The following is a 16330-nucleotide window of genomic DNA, read 5'->3' as shown; positions in this document are numbered from 1 at the left end:
GTGGGTGGGCAGAGGCCCCGGACGTGACTGGGAACCACGGTGACCCCAGGGGTGTCCTTGCGTGGTAGAGTTGGGAACCCCGTTTCTGGGCTGAAGCTCTAGTAGGCATGAATCTTTGTGGGGAACAGGTGGGAGCTCCACCTGTGACCTCCATGCCCCGTGGCCCATCTTGGGGGCTTGGTTCCCAGGGCTCAGAGCACCACAGCTTCGTGTCCTCAGTCACCTCACCCCCGGCCCCAGCAGCATGTCCGCAATCGCTGGACGCCGACCACACCCAAGGGCAGAGCACCAGACCCGGTGGACCAACATCCATCCAACTGTCTGAGGCGGCCCGGCCACTCCCTGAACACGGGCGCTCCACTGGGGACCAAGGACTGGGCAGTGCTAGGTCCCTGCCGGCGCCTGGAAATGCGGGCTGCAGAGCAGATGTCAGCCTCATGGTGAGAAGCTCCACCCGAGGGGCTCCCCCAGACATCACCCCAGGGAGGCCACAGAGCCCACACTCACGACCCTGGGCAGAAAACAAGTCACATGATGAGCCATGGCCCCCAGGGGCCTGTTTTTACTGAAATACAGCCAGGGGTAGGCACGATGGACCCCAGCCCGGCCGTCAGCGAAGGCAGGCAGGTGGCCAAGCAGAGGCACAGGAGGGACCATCAGATGGAGGAGGGGGCCACGCCCCCACGCGGATGGGCCGCAGCTGACAGGAAAGGCCAGCTCTGACCTCTAGGATAGTCCTGGTAGAAAGATAAGACATTTCCCGAAAAAAGCACCGTCCGTGGGAGCCTGCGGGCCACCGGGAGACCAGGTCATTTCAGAGTGACCTCGTTCTACCGTGGAGGAGGTAATTCGTCATCCCCTCTAAAGAGTCCCTGGTCGAGGAATCGAGAGAGAGAGAGGCGGGCCCTCCAGGGCGCAGGGCCCTTGCCCTCGCTGGGGTCCACTGGGCCCAGGTGCCCCCAAGCCACCCGCTAGGAGAGCAGCTGCAGCACCTGCCGGGCGCGCTGGGTCCCCCCGGGAGGCAGGGCGCCGGCGCCTGCCTCGTCCAGCTCCCGCATCAGCGCCTCCGCCTTCTGCACTGTCAGCTCTCGGGCGCGGCCCCTGAGCCCCTCCAGGTAGGCCAGCAGGGCGGGGAAGTGCTCGTCAGGGACCTGGAAGGGGCGGGAATGTCGTCAGGGCCGGCGGGTGGAGCTCGGAGACACTGAGTGTCCAGGCTCCCAGACGGCGGCCCCATTCCCCGCACAGGCTCTCCTTACGCTCCAGGGGCTGGCAGACGTTGGCCCTCTGAAACGCTGCTAACAGTAGGCAGATCATTTTTAGAGAGAGAACTCTCTTGGGACAAAGAGAATCCAGGAAAAGGCTGACAGCGTTCTGGGGTGGAGATGGATGAGGGTGCCCGGTCTCAGGAAGAGGAAGTTTAGGCTGAGACCCAGGAGTCCTGCTCAGCCCCTTCCGACCCCTAGCCGCTGCGCAGCTCTTCTAGAAGCAGGAACAAGGGCGGGGCTGAAACAGGAGCTGGGGTCCACCTGAGAAGCGGCTGGCGCCCCACAGACTTCAGAACTCCTCCACGGAAGTCTCCACCCTGTCCCTTGCACGCAGAGGCGGCCCTTGACGTCCCCACCGGTGGAGCCCCTCATAACCGGGATGACTCTGATGCTCGTCACGGTGGATACGACAGCTCCACAGAAACGGATTACAGCCTGTCCAAATTCGGGGGCGTCTAGGCTGACGCGGAGCTCTCAGTCCACGGCGGGGCTGCGGCGGGGCGGGGAGGTGTCAGGAGACAGAGAGGCTCCGGACAGGGTCACTGAGGGGCAGGGAGCGCGAGACACGCGGCAGCTGCCCCAGCTCAAAGCAGCCCCCAGGCACGCGCCCGTCACTGAAGGAATCAGGGGTCAAGCCACCGTGGACCGGCCACGCCCGGCCCACCATGCCAGGCACACAAGTGCCACGCAGCTGCCCTCTGTGAGCACGCGGGGCCGGGCGGGTCAGGTCAGAGAAGAGATGAGGGCAGGTCCCGGGCCAGCGCGGTTCTGCAGAGATGGCGGGACCGTTGCCTGGTGGATGCCCCATCGTCGGAGATGCGCACCGCAGAGGAGCCGTGGCGGGGCAGAGGGGACCGGACCTCCAAGCACACAGACCGCGGCCTTCCTGGAGTGGCAGCCGCTTCCCGCGCTGGGAGCCCGGAGCCCCATGGCTCAGTCCAGCTGCTGGGCAAAGCCGGCAGCCTTCTGTCCCCGACCCCCAGGGGTCCCTCCCTCTGAGCCCAGTTTCATCTCTGGAAGACGGAGGGCTCAGCGGGGTTCTCCCACACGGCCTCCATGAGCTCCATGATTCCTTGTCCTCCTAACACAGACAGGCCACGGGAAGGGGAGGACTTGCCCACCCCTGGAGGGAGGCCGAGCCCAGTGTGGCCCAAGCAGGCGCTGCCAGCCGGACCTTCCCCTCCATCACGGAGAGGCCTGACCGCACCTCAGTCTCCTGGGTGTGCACCAGCCTCCCCTGGCCCCTGACTGTGTACAGGCCTCCCCACCCCCGGGGGAGGAGCCGCACACACCTGATCGCGGTCATACATATGCAGCAACAGCCAGGTCTGCCTCGTCTTCTGGAACCTCCAGTCCTCGCGCTTCTGGGCCCAGCTGGGGAGCAAGGACAGGGCGGCTCAGGTCCCGAAGGGGAAACGCCGGCGGCCTCTCCCTGATGAGGGCCAGGGCGTCTGCAGAGGATCCTGCCAGGGAGGGCAGCCGGGGTGGGGGTGGGGGCGCGGAATCGCAGAGGTGTCCGCCAGGTTTCTGCTCGCCTGCTGGGGGCCCTCGGCCGGGATATCAGGCCCAGGGGGCACAAGGCCACTTTCAGCTTTGCGTGGCCACTGTTTTATGATTCTAACGGGAATACACTGAATTTAACAAACTCGGTCCTTCTTCTAGACACACGGATGAGGCAGGGTCACCCGGATTACCAGGGGGGCAGGCACAGCCTTCCTGACCTGAAGGATGGGAAAGGGGAGACAGGGAGCAGCCAGGACCCCTCGACCTCGAGGGCCATGCGGGGCTCCCCGTGGCCTTGGATGCGCTCGCCCCCGGGTGACCAGGACACTGGGCAGACCCTAGGCCGACCCAGAGCCCAGGGGAGGCCCGAACGCTGGGACGGAGGCCCCGAGGCGGATGGAGGTCTGGGGGGCCCCAAGGCGGATGGAGGTCTGGGGCACGGTGCTGCCCGCTGCGTGGGAGGGGCGGAGGGCGACTCCCTGGCTGCAGGACCCCGTGACGCGTGCACCCGAGACAGGGCCCCGCTCAGCCTTCCGCACCCACAGGGGCGCGCGGGCCCGGCTGCGGCCTAGAAGCGGCCCAAGGAAGGGCCACCAGACCAGGGACTCAGCGGTCCCCCACCATCCCCTCGCACTCCTCTGCTGGCACGACTGGGGGTGGGGGAAGGCCCGTGTGGGCCACCCAGAGGGGGCCCCGCTGCCCTGGGACCTCTCCAATGGTGGTGATCAGGGAGCCACCTCTCATCGTCCACCTGGGCCAGTGGAGGGCCCTCCCCTGCGCTTCCCTCCCAGGGGGACACAGTCACACAGAGACACGCGACTCTCGGGTGGAGGGCAAGATCCCCGCAGCGTAGCGCCCTCTGGCGGGGCCCCCGTGAGCCGCCTTCCCAGCAGGTCCGCGGGAAGGCTGCCCGCCCTCCCCGCCCGCCAGCCCGCTGGCCGCGCCTGCTGTGGGGGCCACCCCCTTGCATCCCCCACTCTACAGAGTTTTCCTCCCGGAGGGGTTTGCCTCCTGCTACAGCTGATAGGCCTTTAAGAAAAAGAACACCCACCCCGCCCCCAACCTGTGGTTCCACCCCCATTGCGCCCTGGCCCATTCACCTCCCCTGAAAACCTCACTTCCCTCCGCGTCTCAGGGTCCCTCCTGAGAAGTCAGAGGGTTTGGGGCTCCACCGGCCCTGTCCCCTCACTGCTGGCGTGGACAAGCAGGGTGTCTGCCCAAAGCAATGCCTCCTCCCTGACGGTCAACTCAATGCCCGTGTGGTCAGCGGGGCCCCAGAGGTGGCTCCAGGGTCTGGGGGCATTGAACTGGCTCCAGATGCCCTGTCCTCGGGGAGAATTGGGCACTGGGCTGGGGCCTTGGGAGTGTGGGGCCCCAAAGAAACCCAGAGGCAGCTCGCAGACACACCGGGGCCACGTGAACATCGCCCCAGTGACCCGGGGCCCCCGGTGGGGGAGGACCTGCAGATGAAGGATCTGTGTGATTGCAGTGAGGTCAGAGGTCAGCAGGGAGGACGCACTGGCTCTTGTGTGCATGTGGGGGGGGCAGTAAGGGCTGAGCCCGACCTCCCAGAGAGGCTGCCGCCCCGTGAGCAGCCCGCACGAGGATGCTCTTTCTTCCCAGACGAGCAGAGGCCAGTTCAGGTGCCACCCATGGGGCAGGGCCCAGGAGTGAGGAGTCTCCTGCGACCACTGGAAGCTGGTCCTCCAGGGATCGAGGGTGGGTCCACCGCCTGCTCCCTGGGACCACCATCTTCAGAGCTGCCCCCAAGTGCCAGTGGGCCCCGAGTCTGTGGCTGCTGCTGCAGGTGGAAGCGCCTGGATGGGACCAGGTGTAAAGGAGGGGCCCGGTCCCAATGGCACCCTCCACCTCGCAGAGAACAGCCCAGGCCCAGGGTCAGGGAAGGCTGCTCCACCAGGTGGCTCCTGCCCCCTGGGCTCCACACGGTCAAGGGTGGTCACTGCAGGGCGAGGACTGGTGGCTGAAGGTGGATTTCCTACAGGCAGCAGGCAAGTCTCAGTGGGGAGCGTGCCCCCGCCCCGCGAGGAATCCCAGCAGGGCCAAGGCTCCCCGCCCCCACTTTGTGCCCGGCTCTGATGGGCTGGGGGGAAGGCAGGCCCCAATCTGTCCAACAGGGGCATGTGAGCCCTGCCCAGGCCCAGGGCGGGGTCCCCAGGCTCTAGCATTTCCCCAAAGGAGGGGAAAAGAAAGGGAAGGAGAGGGGAGGGGAGCGGAGGTGAACGGAATGGCTGCCCTGCAACTGACTCCCAGGGCTCAGCCCTGTCTAGGGATGGGGAGGATTCTGCCCTATACCAAGCCCCAGGGAGCCTGGGCAAAGCAGCTCCTTCTAAGAAGGCGGCTCCAGAATCCCACTGTCTGCACGGCGCCCTTCCTGGCCGACCTCTGGGTTCACTCTGCACACATGCGCAGGCCTGTCTGCCCTCCCAGACCGCCCCAAGGGCCCCCAGCAGCCCTGCTCCTGAACTGGCTCCGGGCCACCAACCCCAGTTCCTGGCTGGGTGTCCAGGATCCCACGAAAGAACAGTTCCTGGAGGGAAGCGTGCAGTGTGTGTGACGGTGGGGGTGGTAACGATGCTAAGGGTGGGAACGCCGAAGGACAGAGATGGCTGACATGGTGGTGACAGGGGTGGTGATGGGGTGACGGGGTGGTGATGGGGTGACGGCCGACGGTGGCACTGAGACGCCACCTCCACCATGTGCCCCTGAGCCTTTCAAGGAAACCCTGAGACCACCATCTTGTCCGGTGCTCGCTTGACCTCGTTTCCTTGATGAGATGCAGGCCCAGCGCCCCGACCCCACTCACCTGCACAGGTACTCCAGGGCCAAAGCGGCCCCTGAGCGCTTGACTGCTGGGCTTGGAGCCGCAGCGACGCCCGCCTCCCGCAGCCGCCTCCGTGCTTCTTTCTTCCGCTCCTTCTTCAGCTTCCTCTCCAGGACCCTCTGCTCCTCCGGGGACGGGGACGCGGACCCCTAAAAGCACAGGGACCGCCGTGAGGGCGTCGGGAGGGGGCAGCACAGGATCTGGGACCCCCAAGGCCCCTTTGCCCCGGACCTGGGGGAGCTGCACGTGCCTGCAAGGACCGCCCCCCAGGCCTGAGGGCAGCATGAGGGGCGGGGGCGCCAGGGCTGTGATGCAACCCGCCCCACCCCGCACTGCCGGACCTCCCCGGAAGCTGACTCGGCGACTTCAGTGGGGTGCAGGCTCGGAGCCCTGGGCGCTGCCCCCGCACACCCCCATGTTTAGAGCCTGCACCCCAGAAAGTGAGGCACAGTGGGGCCTCTGGCAGGCAGGGTCCTCCTAGATGCCAACCCCTGACACCCTTTCTGCTCCCACGCCACACCCGCTCCTTCCGGAATCTTCTAAAACAAGAGAGATGCTCTCCCCAGCTGCTCCCGCCTTCTCCTGGAATCAGCTGGGGTTTACCCGCCTGTGTGGAGCTTCAGGGCTGCACCCTGTAACTCCCGGCAGCCCTGACGTGAGACACGCCGCCACCGGCACAGGAGGCGCCTTCCCTGGGGTGGGGGCAGGTTCCAGAACAGCCGGAGGACAGGACAGCAGGGCCCCGACCTGGCTGCCCCAGGGCGCGTGCGCGCTTTAAGAATCATATCCGTGCCTAAAACACCAACACCAGTCACGGCCAGATTCCTGCTGACGGAATAAAATCAGATTTTTACAACAGCACATTCTTCGCTGGAGTAACACTGGCTTGTAACACTACGTGAGTTCCTGCTTCTGAGGACCCTAAGTTGCTTCAGTAGTGTCTTGACTCTGCAACCCTATGGCCTGTACGCGGCCAGGCTCCTCTGTCCATGGGATTCTTGGGCAAGAGCAATGGAGTGGTCTGCCATGCCCTCCTCCAGATCTTCCCGACCCAGGGACTCATGCATTGGCAGGTTGGTTCTTTACCACTAGCGCCGCCTGGGAAGCACTCACCACTGGCCCTCTGGCTTCCATCTGCCCCCTGGGATTGACCCTCCTACCGCGCCACCCTACCCCTGCCTCCCCAATCTGCAGCCACCACCCTGCCCTCTGCATCCTCCTGCTTGCCTGCTTGTGTCGCAGATCCCACGTGTGTGAAATCACAGAGATTTATTCCAGCACTATGGGCTCCAGGCCCATCTATGCTGTCGCAGATCCAAAGTGCAGTGGGCTGGGGTCTAGGAGATACCCCCAGGCTCATGGAGAAGCCCACACTGAAGGACACAGGAAGCCTGGCCCCTCTGAGCCACATAGGGGGCATCACACTGGCCACTGAGCCCCAAGTCCCGGGGAAGGTCCTGGGGACGGGCCAACACTCAGCCCTGAGGGAGGCCAGCAGGTCGGGCAGGTCAGGGAAGGGACAGGAGGAGGTCTCCTAGGACATGGGGGCCCCGGCCACCCATCTGATCTCACGGGGTGCTGGCTGCTGCCCCCAGGCCAGAGGAGACGCCCTCATCAGAGACCTGGCGGGAATGGAGCTGGGTGCCCATCCCCGAGGGCTCGTGGGGAGCCCCGTGGGCCCCGTGATGGCCCGAGGTGCCGCTGTCCCTATGGAGGGCGCAGGAAGGAGGCTGGCAGGGGACCTGGCCCCCACTGCAGAGCAGCAGCAGGATGTGAGCCAGCATGGATCTGGGAGGGCGGGACATGGACCCAGGCACTCCCAGGAGGCCGGGGCAGTGGGGGGCCTGAAGGGTCCAACTGCTCCTCCATCAGTACACACGGAAGGCTGGCACGCTGCCCACACTCAGGTGGCCAAGGGTCCTGGTTACAAATAGGCTTCTTCCAGCCATTCTTCCCTTCCCTCCACCTTGGGGAGCAGAGTCTTCAGCCACAAGGAGGCTGGCAGGCCCAGCACAGATCCAGGAGGGCAGAGGGGTCTGCTAGCTGGGTCAGGGTCCCTTCTCTGTGGCCCTCCTGCACCCTGATCCCGTGCCACGCTCAGGGGAGGCTTTCTGGAGTTCCGTGTGCATGTGGAGATAGCCAGTCAGTGTAGCTCCCTGGGGCCTCTCAGGTCCCACCATGTGGGGTGCCTGGACCACCTCAGCCTCCCAGACCACACACAGGGGTTCCCACCGGAGCCTGGACCCTCTGTCGGCTCTCGTCCAGAGGCGCTGATGTTTGGGAAGGGGGTAGGGAGTCTGCCTCTCCACCCTGAGGGTCCCGGGTCTGAAGAGGGGCCAAGCAACGGTCAGCTGGGAAGGCCTGAGTGGGGGTTGTGCTGTGGGCCCTCGCCATGTCATGCTGATGGGTTACACCATGGCTTCGGATTGGCACGGGCCTGGCGGGCTCTTCTTCCTTAGACTCTCAAGAGATCCCAAGCTGCCTGGGCCCGCCTCTGGTCTCAAGCCACCCCCCAGGCCTCACGGTGGGGCTGTGGCCCCACTGGGAGTGGGGGTGAGATCTCTCCAGCAACTCTCAGGAGCTGGGGGGCCCTGGGGTGGGCCGACCCGGTGGGGGGACGGCAGTGCCCATCACCCACATGGGCCCCAGAAGCCTCGTGCTGTTAACAGCACAGCCCAGGGGTCCAGCTCCCCTGCCCCGCCAGCACCCGTAGGTGCCTGGACTCGGCTGGGCCAGCAGGACGTGCCCCCCAAGTGGGATTTCGGCGGGAAGGGGGCTGCTCCTGGCTGACCACTGATATAGGGGCAGGGGAGGCTGGGGTGGGGGCCGGCCAGCTGCAAGGCAGCACCCACACCCACCAGCCCATAACCCACATGCTGTGTCCCGGTGAAACCTCTCCACTAGCCCATAACCCACATGCTCTGTCTGGATGAAACCTCTCAACCAACCCCACACAATCAGTAAACTGGAAAGGTGTGTTAAAAGTCCTTGTCAGTAACATATGAGCCTGAACCAGGTCTGAGCTGTAAGGCGAGACCTCGCCCCGGTGTGAAGGCTGGGGTCACAGTCACAGTGACCCTGGTGTGTTTGTGTGTGTGGGCGGCAGAGTCCAGTCCTCTGCTCGGCTGTCTGCCCACAGGCCGGACAGCACCCCAAAGGGCACAACTCTCCAGAACTGCTCAGAGTCTGGAGTGCTCCTCAACCACAGGTCTCTCTCTGTCCAACAATCGCCAAGGCCCGGAGCCCTGCCTCCTCTCGCAGAGCTCAGGGCTGCAGGCCGGGGGCCTCCCCAGGCCATACAGCCCACTCTTCCTTCCGGTCTGAAGCCGGGCATCCCGGGCAGGAAGCCCCGTCCCTGTCTGCAGCTCCCAGGGGACACTGCTCCACTCTGAGAACTGAACTTTCACCAGATGCGTTACTGCAATTATTAAAACTCAAAAGGGTAACTCGCAATGTAGAAGAGGAAATGGTAACCCACTTGTGTCCTTGCCTGGGAAATCCCGGGGACAGAGGAGCCTGGTGGGCCACAGTCCGCGGGGCCTCACCGAGTCAGACACGACTGAGTGACCGAGCGCTACTCGCAGTAGCCAATTACTTTCCTTTTCCGAAAATAAAGAACAAGAGAGAGTGTTTCCTACGGTACTTTAATAAAACTTTGTATTTTGAAATTATAAAACCTGGACGGCAACAGACGCCACGAGCCCTCCACCCAGCCTCCCTACACACTCACAGCAGAAACACGGGAGATACAGATATTTCAGTTACCCCTAAAAATACAAAATGCTGGTACAAACCGTTGGGTTCTTTACGGGCTCATTCCCCCAAAGCGTGATGCTGAGTGACCTTTGCTGATTCAGAAAGTGCTGTTTGCCCTTCTTTTATTTGCAGTGCCCTGGTTAAAACAATTCCAAACAACTTTAGGAAGCACAGGACGCAGGGCTGCCGTGGGTCCTGGCCCTGCAGAGGCGCTGGTGCTGGCGGGAAGCAGACACGGGCTCTGGCCTCGAGGAGCGCACGGCCGGACCAAGTGAGCTCCTGGAGGACAGGGACAGCGGCTGCCCCAGCTGGGCGGCCCTCGGAGCTGGGCCCTCCATCCGGACGCTGCAGGGCCTTCAGGTGAGGGAACCAGACCAGATTACAGCACACGGCCTCCCTGCGTCATCAACCCATCCGGCGCAGGAACACGAGGGGACACGGTGAGACGTCCCTGCCCCCCGCCCCGCAGCCCCCTACCCCGGGGCCGCTCTCATCGACTGGCAAGATGTACAGTGGAAGGAAACGCTAAGACCCAGTCAGCCCCGAACCGGTGAGACGGAGCCCGCACTCAGACCCCGCCAGGCCCAGCCCAAGTCTCCAGCTCTGACACCTCATAGGGCCCTGGGCTCTCCCTAGGAAGGGTGTCCCCTTTCCAAGCCCACCCCTGCCCTTCCAGCCTCTTCTGCACAGGGCTCGGACAGTAAGACAAACACATCAGATCCTCTTTACACACACACACAAATCCTGCACAAGACCAGCTCCTCAGTTAGAGGAACAGGGGAGGGTTTCGGGGGTCTCAACATAGCCATGGACTGACGGCCCTCCCAGACAAGCCAGGGCTCTGGGGAGGGTCTTTCACATTAAACTTTTCAAACCCTGCGGCCTTCGCCGCAAGCAGGACCTGCTCTCCACCTGGGTGGGAGACACTGGCCCTTGTCAGAGACCAGCTTCGGAACCAAGGCTCTGAGCCTGGAGGCACACTCAGCGGGCTGGGGGCACCAGGGATCACAGACTTAACTTTCATTCTGCTTTTCTTGTGACCCCAAAATTAAAATGAACGTTTATGTCCACATGCACGAGAAAAGCCAGAAGACACAGGATACACAGACCAGGGTGCCGAAGCCAGGGAGCCAGTGACCAGCCGGACAAGTCCTTTCAAGGCCCCCAGAGCTTCAGCCTGCATGAGCTGGGGGTGGGGCGGGGGTGGGGGGAGGGACCTCCCAAGGCTGTGCTGGGACCACCTTCTGGTTTCCTCTGGCCAGGAGTGGGGTGGTGGTGGTGGTGTCCCAGCCAGAACAGACTGTGAACCCCAACCCGTGTCCAAGGGGAGGCCTGGTATGAACCCCCTGAGACGGAAACCCTGTTTATAAAGACCAGATTCAATTTCCGGAAACAGAAAATCCTAAAATGCTGCAAATGCTACTTCACTCACTCTACCTTTCCAAAGGCCGTCCATCTGCTCCTGCCCGTGAATGGACAAGGGAGCAAAGCCAGGATAGAGCTTTGGGGGAGGGCTGGGAGGCAGGACCCCCCGCTCCCCACGCTGGGGAGGAGCCGTGGGGGATGGGGGAGCCCTCCGGGACTTGTCACAGGAGAGCCAAGTGCAACGAAAATGCAAACAAGCCCCCCTCCCCCCACCGGTCAGCCAGTGGGGGCAGTGAGCATCATGCCCGCTGGCAGGCACATAGACGGGCAGCACCACCCCGCGAGGCCCAGGGCCTGGACACGGGTCACCTGCTGCACCCAGCACCTGCCCCCCAGGGCGCTGCGTGCAGGCCCACATGGTCCCCGGGGATTCGGCAGAGCTGCCGCAGAGCACACAACACGCGGTGTCGGGAAGACCCCCAGCCCTCCCAGGCAGGGCTGAGGTGAGGCCCCATCGTCAGCTCCAAGTCTGGGGGCAACTCCGCCTCCAGAGGCCACGGGCTCCCCGGTGAGCTGGGCCAGCGAGTCCTCTCACAGGGTTTAGCGGGAGCCGCCTGCGTCTACTGACTCACGGGGGAAACCTGGCTCCTCACCCAGGCTTCAGGGCCTTTTAAGGACAGGAGAGGCTGCCTGCCCCCCTTCCTCTCCCACAGCCCCTCCCAGCTACAGGGGGCAGGCATCCTCATGAACCCCCAAACGTCATCGCTTCCCAGAATCTCGGCCAGGCTTCTAGGCTGATCTCACCCATATCCAGGGAGCACGCCTGCATCAGCCGTCCTCTGCAGGAGCTTTTATGTCCATGCGGTGCACTGCCCCGTGGGCCTTCCTCGGCTTTTAGGAACGAGGGTAATGTACAACCCTCCCTGAAACCTTCACTACTGGGAGGCCCACACAGGCTTGCAGCCCCGCTGCCCTCTGCTCAGTCAACAGCCTAACTAACGTGGGCCATCCCAGCTATCGGAAGGCAAAGGTCACCCGGACTCCACTGCCAATGTTCAAAGAAGCCGTTGCGCTCCGCTGGCCACGGCTCCGCCCGCCTCGGCCCTACAGAGTCCGCTGCCCTTTCATCTTTGTAGACGTGAGGCCCGCGAGGGGTTCAGGCTGCATTTTGCGTTTAACCTGGAAACACTGTTCCGGCAGAACAGTCAGCACCGGTAGAGCTGGGTGAAACGTCAAGCGTCATTCCCAGCTACTCCCGAAAAATCGGCCAAGTTGTTCCTAGTTTGGCAGCCCTAATCTTGTCGTTTAAAGGAAAACCAGACTCATTTTAAGAAATGCGTACAAGACCTCTTCCCCGCGCAGTCGAGGTGGGCCCGAGCACAGGTTCCCACTCCGACACTGCTTCCCTCAAAGCAAAGCCCCACGTTTCTGCACAGGATTTTCGATCACGTTTCCGCCCCGCGGCGACCCAGCAGGCTCTGGACAGTCCTCCTCAGCGGCTCCCGAGCCCCGGGCCCTTCGGAGAGAAGCCTGCACGACCAGGGCCGAGTGCGGACCCCTCCACCCGGGCCTCTGGGGGGCCCGGTGGCCCTCCAGGCACCAGAATGAGGACTGTTCGGGGAAAAAGACAAAAGAAAGCACGTTACTACCTCATCACTTCGCTTGTTAAATGTAATTTCCCCCATCACTTCAAAACACTAGGGAACTACTGGCTGGCTTTTTTTCTCACTTTCCAAGAATTCTTGAGTGTAACAATGAATTAAAAAAACGTCACAGAGCCAAGTAACCAGTTACTCATACCCAAGCGATTTCGCAAGCAAAGCGGTAAATGCTCCGGCGGGTTCCGCCCCCAGGCCCTGACATTTAACGCTGCGGGGGCGGGCCTCGCGGGGCCACGGAGGCCGGAGGCCCGAGTGCGGGGCCCCACGAGGGGACAGCCCGGGGGGCGCGGTGCAGACGCCGCCTGCCGGCAGAGCGAGAAGACGCGCGGGGTCCCGGAACTCGCGCGGGGGCAGCGGGCCCTAGGCCTCGGCGGCAGGGGTACGGGCCGAGGCGCAGCTCGGGGCCCGGGCCCGCTCCGCGACGAGCGCGCCCAGGCCGGCTGGGCCTCGGCCCCGAGTCCGCGGTCCGCAGGGCGCCGCCCCCGCCCCGCGGGACGAGCCCCCGAACCCCCCACGGCCCCCTCCCGACCCCGAGCACTGACCTCCGGCTCCCCGGCCGCCAAGTGTAGCCGAGAGCGCGGCGCCTCCTGGCCGCCGCAGCCCCCGCGCACTGCGCATGTCAGGCCGGCCGGGCTCGGCTGGAACCAGATCCAGCCGGCTGGGCGGTGACGCAGACGCGGCGGGGCGCGAAGGCGGGGCTCCTGGCGCGTGGGCGGTGACGCAAGCGCGGCGGGGCGCGTGGGCGGGGCGGGGCGGGGCCGAGGGCCACAGGCCCGGAGCAACAGTCTAGAGGCCAGCTCCCGTCAGTGCACAGGGGCCCGGCCCCCTGGCGGGGCGCACAGGGGAGCAGATAGACCACGCGGTGCAGTCACCTCGGACGCACGCGCGCCGACCACAGGCTGGGTCCTGCCCGCGGACTGGAGCGCCACTTCAGCCCCCAGCTTCAGGGAGGCCTTCTTGCCTCACCCACTGAACTCACCCTGGAGTCCTCTGATCAGTGTCTCGACCCGCACACTGTGAGCTGCCCGGGGGTGGGGATGTGTCTGCCCACCACCGGGACTGACAAAAAGCAGGTGCTCAGTGGAGGCTTGCAGAGTCGATGCATGCAGGAACCCTGCCCCCGAGACAACACCGCAGGCCAGCCTTCCTAGTTGCCCGCGTGCGCTCTGGAGGAGGGGCTGGGTCCAGGGGCTGCTCGGGGACCCCCTGGCCTGAGGACACGCTGGCCCTGGCTGCTGAGGGTGCTGGCAGCCTTTCTTCATTCCCCTCGCTGTGCGCTGGCGGGTGTGGGCTTCCCGCTTTGGGCGTAGGTATCCCAGCTTCCCGGCCTGATAAGGATCTCCAAGGTCCAGAGCCAAGACTGCGTCTTTCTGTGCTCTTCCTCTGGGCCGTTTCCTCACCACCCAAGGCGGGTCCACACACAGGCGGGCTCGGTGGTGCCGGTGGGGGCAGGATCACAGAGGGCTGGGCCAGAGCTGGGTCGGGGGAGCAGAACAGAGGACTGGGCTTGCTGCTAGCCCAGCCTTGGTGTTAGGAGGTCTCGCCTCGGTGTTAGGAGGTCTCACCTCTGTGATCCTGTTCAATCCCTGGATGCGTGCATCGGTACTCTCGCTTTACGGAGAAGGAAACTGAGGCTTGGAAATGTAAACAACCAGTTTTCACGATCTCCGGTTTCGTGGAATGGACTCCATTTGGGGTCTTCTGCACTTCCTGTGTCAGTCCTCTGACCCGAGAACCCCTGATCTGGTCTCCTCCCATGGGCTTGTCCTGGTGACGCGAATGGGCCACCGTGGGAGACTGGGACAAAGGCGAGAACAGAACGGGAAGAGCAGAGAGCTGGCCTGGGGTGGGGGAGGAGGAGCTGGCCGAGGCCACCGAGGACACTGCACCCGGGGACGTGCGGTCTAGGAGGAGCTCTGTGCCCACCCCTCATCTCGTGCCCCCCGTCACCTCCACGTGCACACAAGTCAAGGGTGTGCTGTGGGCCACGTCTGCCTGCTCCCTGTCCAGCCCCTTCGCAGGCCCTCCTCTGCCCAGGGTCCCTGCAGGGCCTTGCAGAGAGCAGGTGAAACTCATCCCCAGCAGGTGCTCCCGGTCGAGCTGCCCCCGGTTGCCCACCCCGAGCCTGCATCAGACAGCACAGGTGTGGCAACACTCACCACCCCGGGGCTCACTGTAGGAACCCTGAGAGAAAGGGGCCTGTGTGGACCAGGTCCAGCTGGTGGAGTGGGATGGCATGGCCGAGAGGCCTGCCTACCGTGTGACTCTGGCAGAAGCACTGGGTCTCACCTGAGGGGCTCCAGAGACCCTCGAACCACCCCTCCAACTTGGCCCAGCAGATCCCAGTCAGGAAGGGTGGGTACACGCAGGCCTGGAAGCATTCCACAAATACTTGTTAAGCAACATCTTCACAGCAGATAGTCTAAGTGCTAAGGTTACTGTGGGGACCAGAACAGATGAAAATGCCTGTTACCTCAGACCAAGCTCCAGTCCCCTAGAACCCCCGTATTATACTCCTACCCACCCCAACCCCGTGTGATGGCACTAGGGGGTGGGGCCTTTGGGGGGGTGATCAGATGGTGAGGGTGGGGGCCTCCTGAACAGGATGGGTGCCCTCATGAGAGAGACCCATGGAGCTCCTCCCCGCTCCCCGCCATAAGAGTGAGTACACAGCGAGGAGATCTGGGACGAGAGCCCACCAGACGCCAAACCCGCCGGTGCCCTGATCTCGGACCTCCAGCCTCCAGAAGTGTGAGAAATAAACCTGCTATTTCTGAGCCACCCAGCCTATGGTATTCTGTGACGGCCTGAACCAAGACACCTGGCTGCAGGGAGGCTGCACTGGAAGGCTATAACGTTAAGAAGGAAAATTAGGTGCAACAGACAGGGAGCTGGTTTATCTTCGTTCTGTAATTTAAAGCAGTTATAGGAGGACACAGGTCAAGGAAAACGGCGTCAGGAAGGTGACACTCAAGACTCGGAGGTGAGGGCACAGTGCGTGGATATTTGGGGGAGAGGTGGCCCAGGCCAGGGGTGCAGCAAGCCCATATCCTGGCAGGGGTAGCGCACAGGGTCCCACGGGAGGCAGAGGAAAAGTCAGGATGGCTGGGGGCATGGGGAGCAGGGGCAGAACAACTCTGCCAAGCTGGAGTTCTAGAAGCGTGAAGGTGCAACCAAACCCTTCCCTCGAGGCAGTAAGAGTAAGCTTTCAAAACCAGGGTGCCAGTGCCCCAAGATCATGGGGCTCATTCTGAGTCATTAAGGAAAGAATAAACACGTCTGACACAGACATCACCAAGCAGACCATCTGGCTGACCTGACTGCGATTTCCCGGGCACGCCACCTCACTGCCTCCCAGAACCAAGCCCCGGTGGAATCCACAGGAAATGCTACAGGGGGGTTGGAACACCCACCGGGATGCCCACAAGCTTCCACAGGCCTGCGTGGAGGCAGGTGGCGGGTGGGAACTGTGAGTGTGGGTGTGAGGGGAGCCCCAGCCCCCGGTGGGGTAGGGGGAGGGGAGCAGAGTCTGCGAGAGGAGGAAGCAAAGTACTTCTGAAGGCTTCTGTGCAGCCGCCCACTAGCCCTGGCTGTCACTAAAGTGACAAGTGATGGCAGGCCTGACTCCAGAAACCTGTGTCCAAGCCCAGATGGGTCCCTGGAATTCTATGAGACATTTAAAGAAGCGTCAACACCAATTACACAATCTCTTCCAGAAAATGGAAGCAAAGAAACCACTTCCCAATTTGCTCTATGAGGCCAATGTTCCCTTGATACCAAATCAGACAAAAATAGTACCAAAAAAAAAGGGAAAGAAAAATATAGATGAAAATCTCATACATACAAATGCAAAACCTGTATTCGGCAAAATATAAAAAGAATTATACACGGTTACCAAGTGGGGCTTATTCCAGAGAATGCAGGCTGGTTTAATATCC

The 16330-nt window shown here is 63.2% G+C and overlaps 1 protein-coding gene and 1 non-coding gene across 15 annotated transcripts in view; both read right to left on the bottom strand.

Moving 5' to 3' along the window:
- Positions 1-527: 527 nt before the first annotated feature.
- C25H7orf50 (chromosome 25 C7orf50 homolog) overlaps positions 528-16330 on the bottom strand; it is a 67429-nt gene continuing 51626 nt past the window's right edge. For 9 of the 14 annotated variants that reach the window (XM_024984908.2, XM_024984910.2, XM_024984909.2 and 6 more), the window contains 3 exons: positions 5593-5759; positions 2558-2639; positions 533-1755 (listed from right to left, as the gene is read on the bottom strand). In XM_024984908.2, the coding sequence (XP_024840676.1) occupies positions 1555-1755; positions 2558-2639; positions 5593-5759 (450 nt within the window). In that variant the 3' untranslated portion in view covers positions 533-1554. Of the gene's footprint in view, positions 2640-5592; positions 5760-12934; positions 13014-16330 lie in introns of those variants that run through there. The other 5 variants (XM_059881331.1, NM_001110078.2, XM_059881325.1 and 2 more) reach the window with 5 other exon arrangements.
- MIR339A (microRNA mir-339a) lies at positions 9595-9672 on the bottom strand. The gene has a single exon (NR_031204.1). It is a non-coding gene; the product is annotated as a microRNA mir-339a (primary transcript).

Source organism: Bos taurus, chromosome 25 (assembly GCF_002263795.3).
Source record: "Bos taurus isolate L1 Dominette 01449 registration number 42190680 breed Hereford chromosome 25, ARS-UCD2.0, whole genome shotgun sequence".
NCBI lineage: Eukaryota > Metazoa > Chordata > Mammalia > Artiodactyla > Bovidae > Bos > Bos taurus.
The sequence above is the reverse complement of the archived record's forward strand: the minus strand, read 5'-3'. Positions and strand labels throughout refer to the sequence as shown.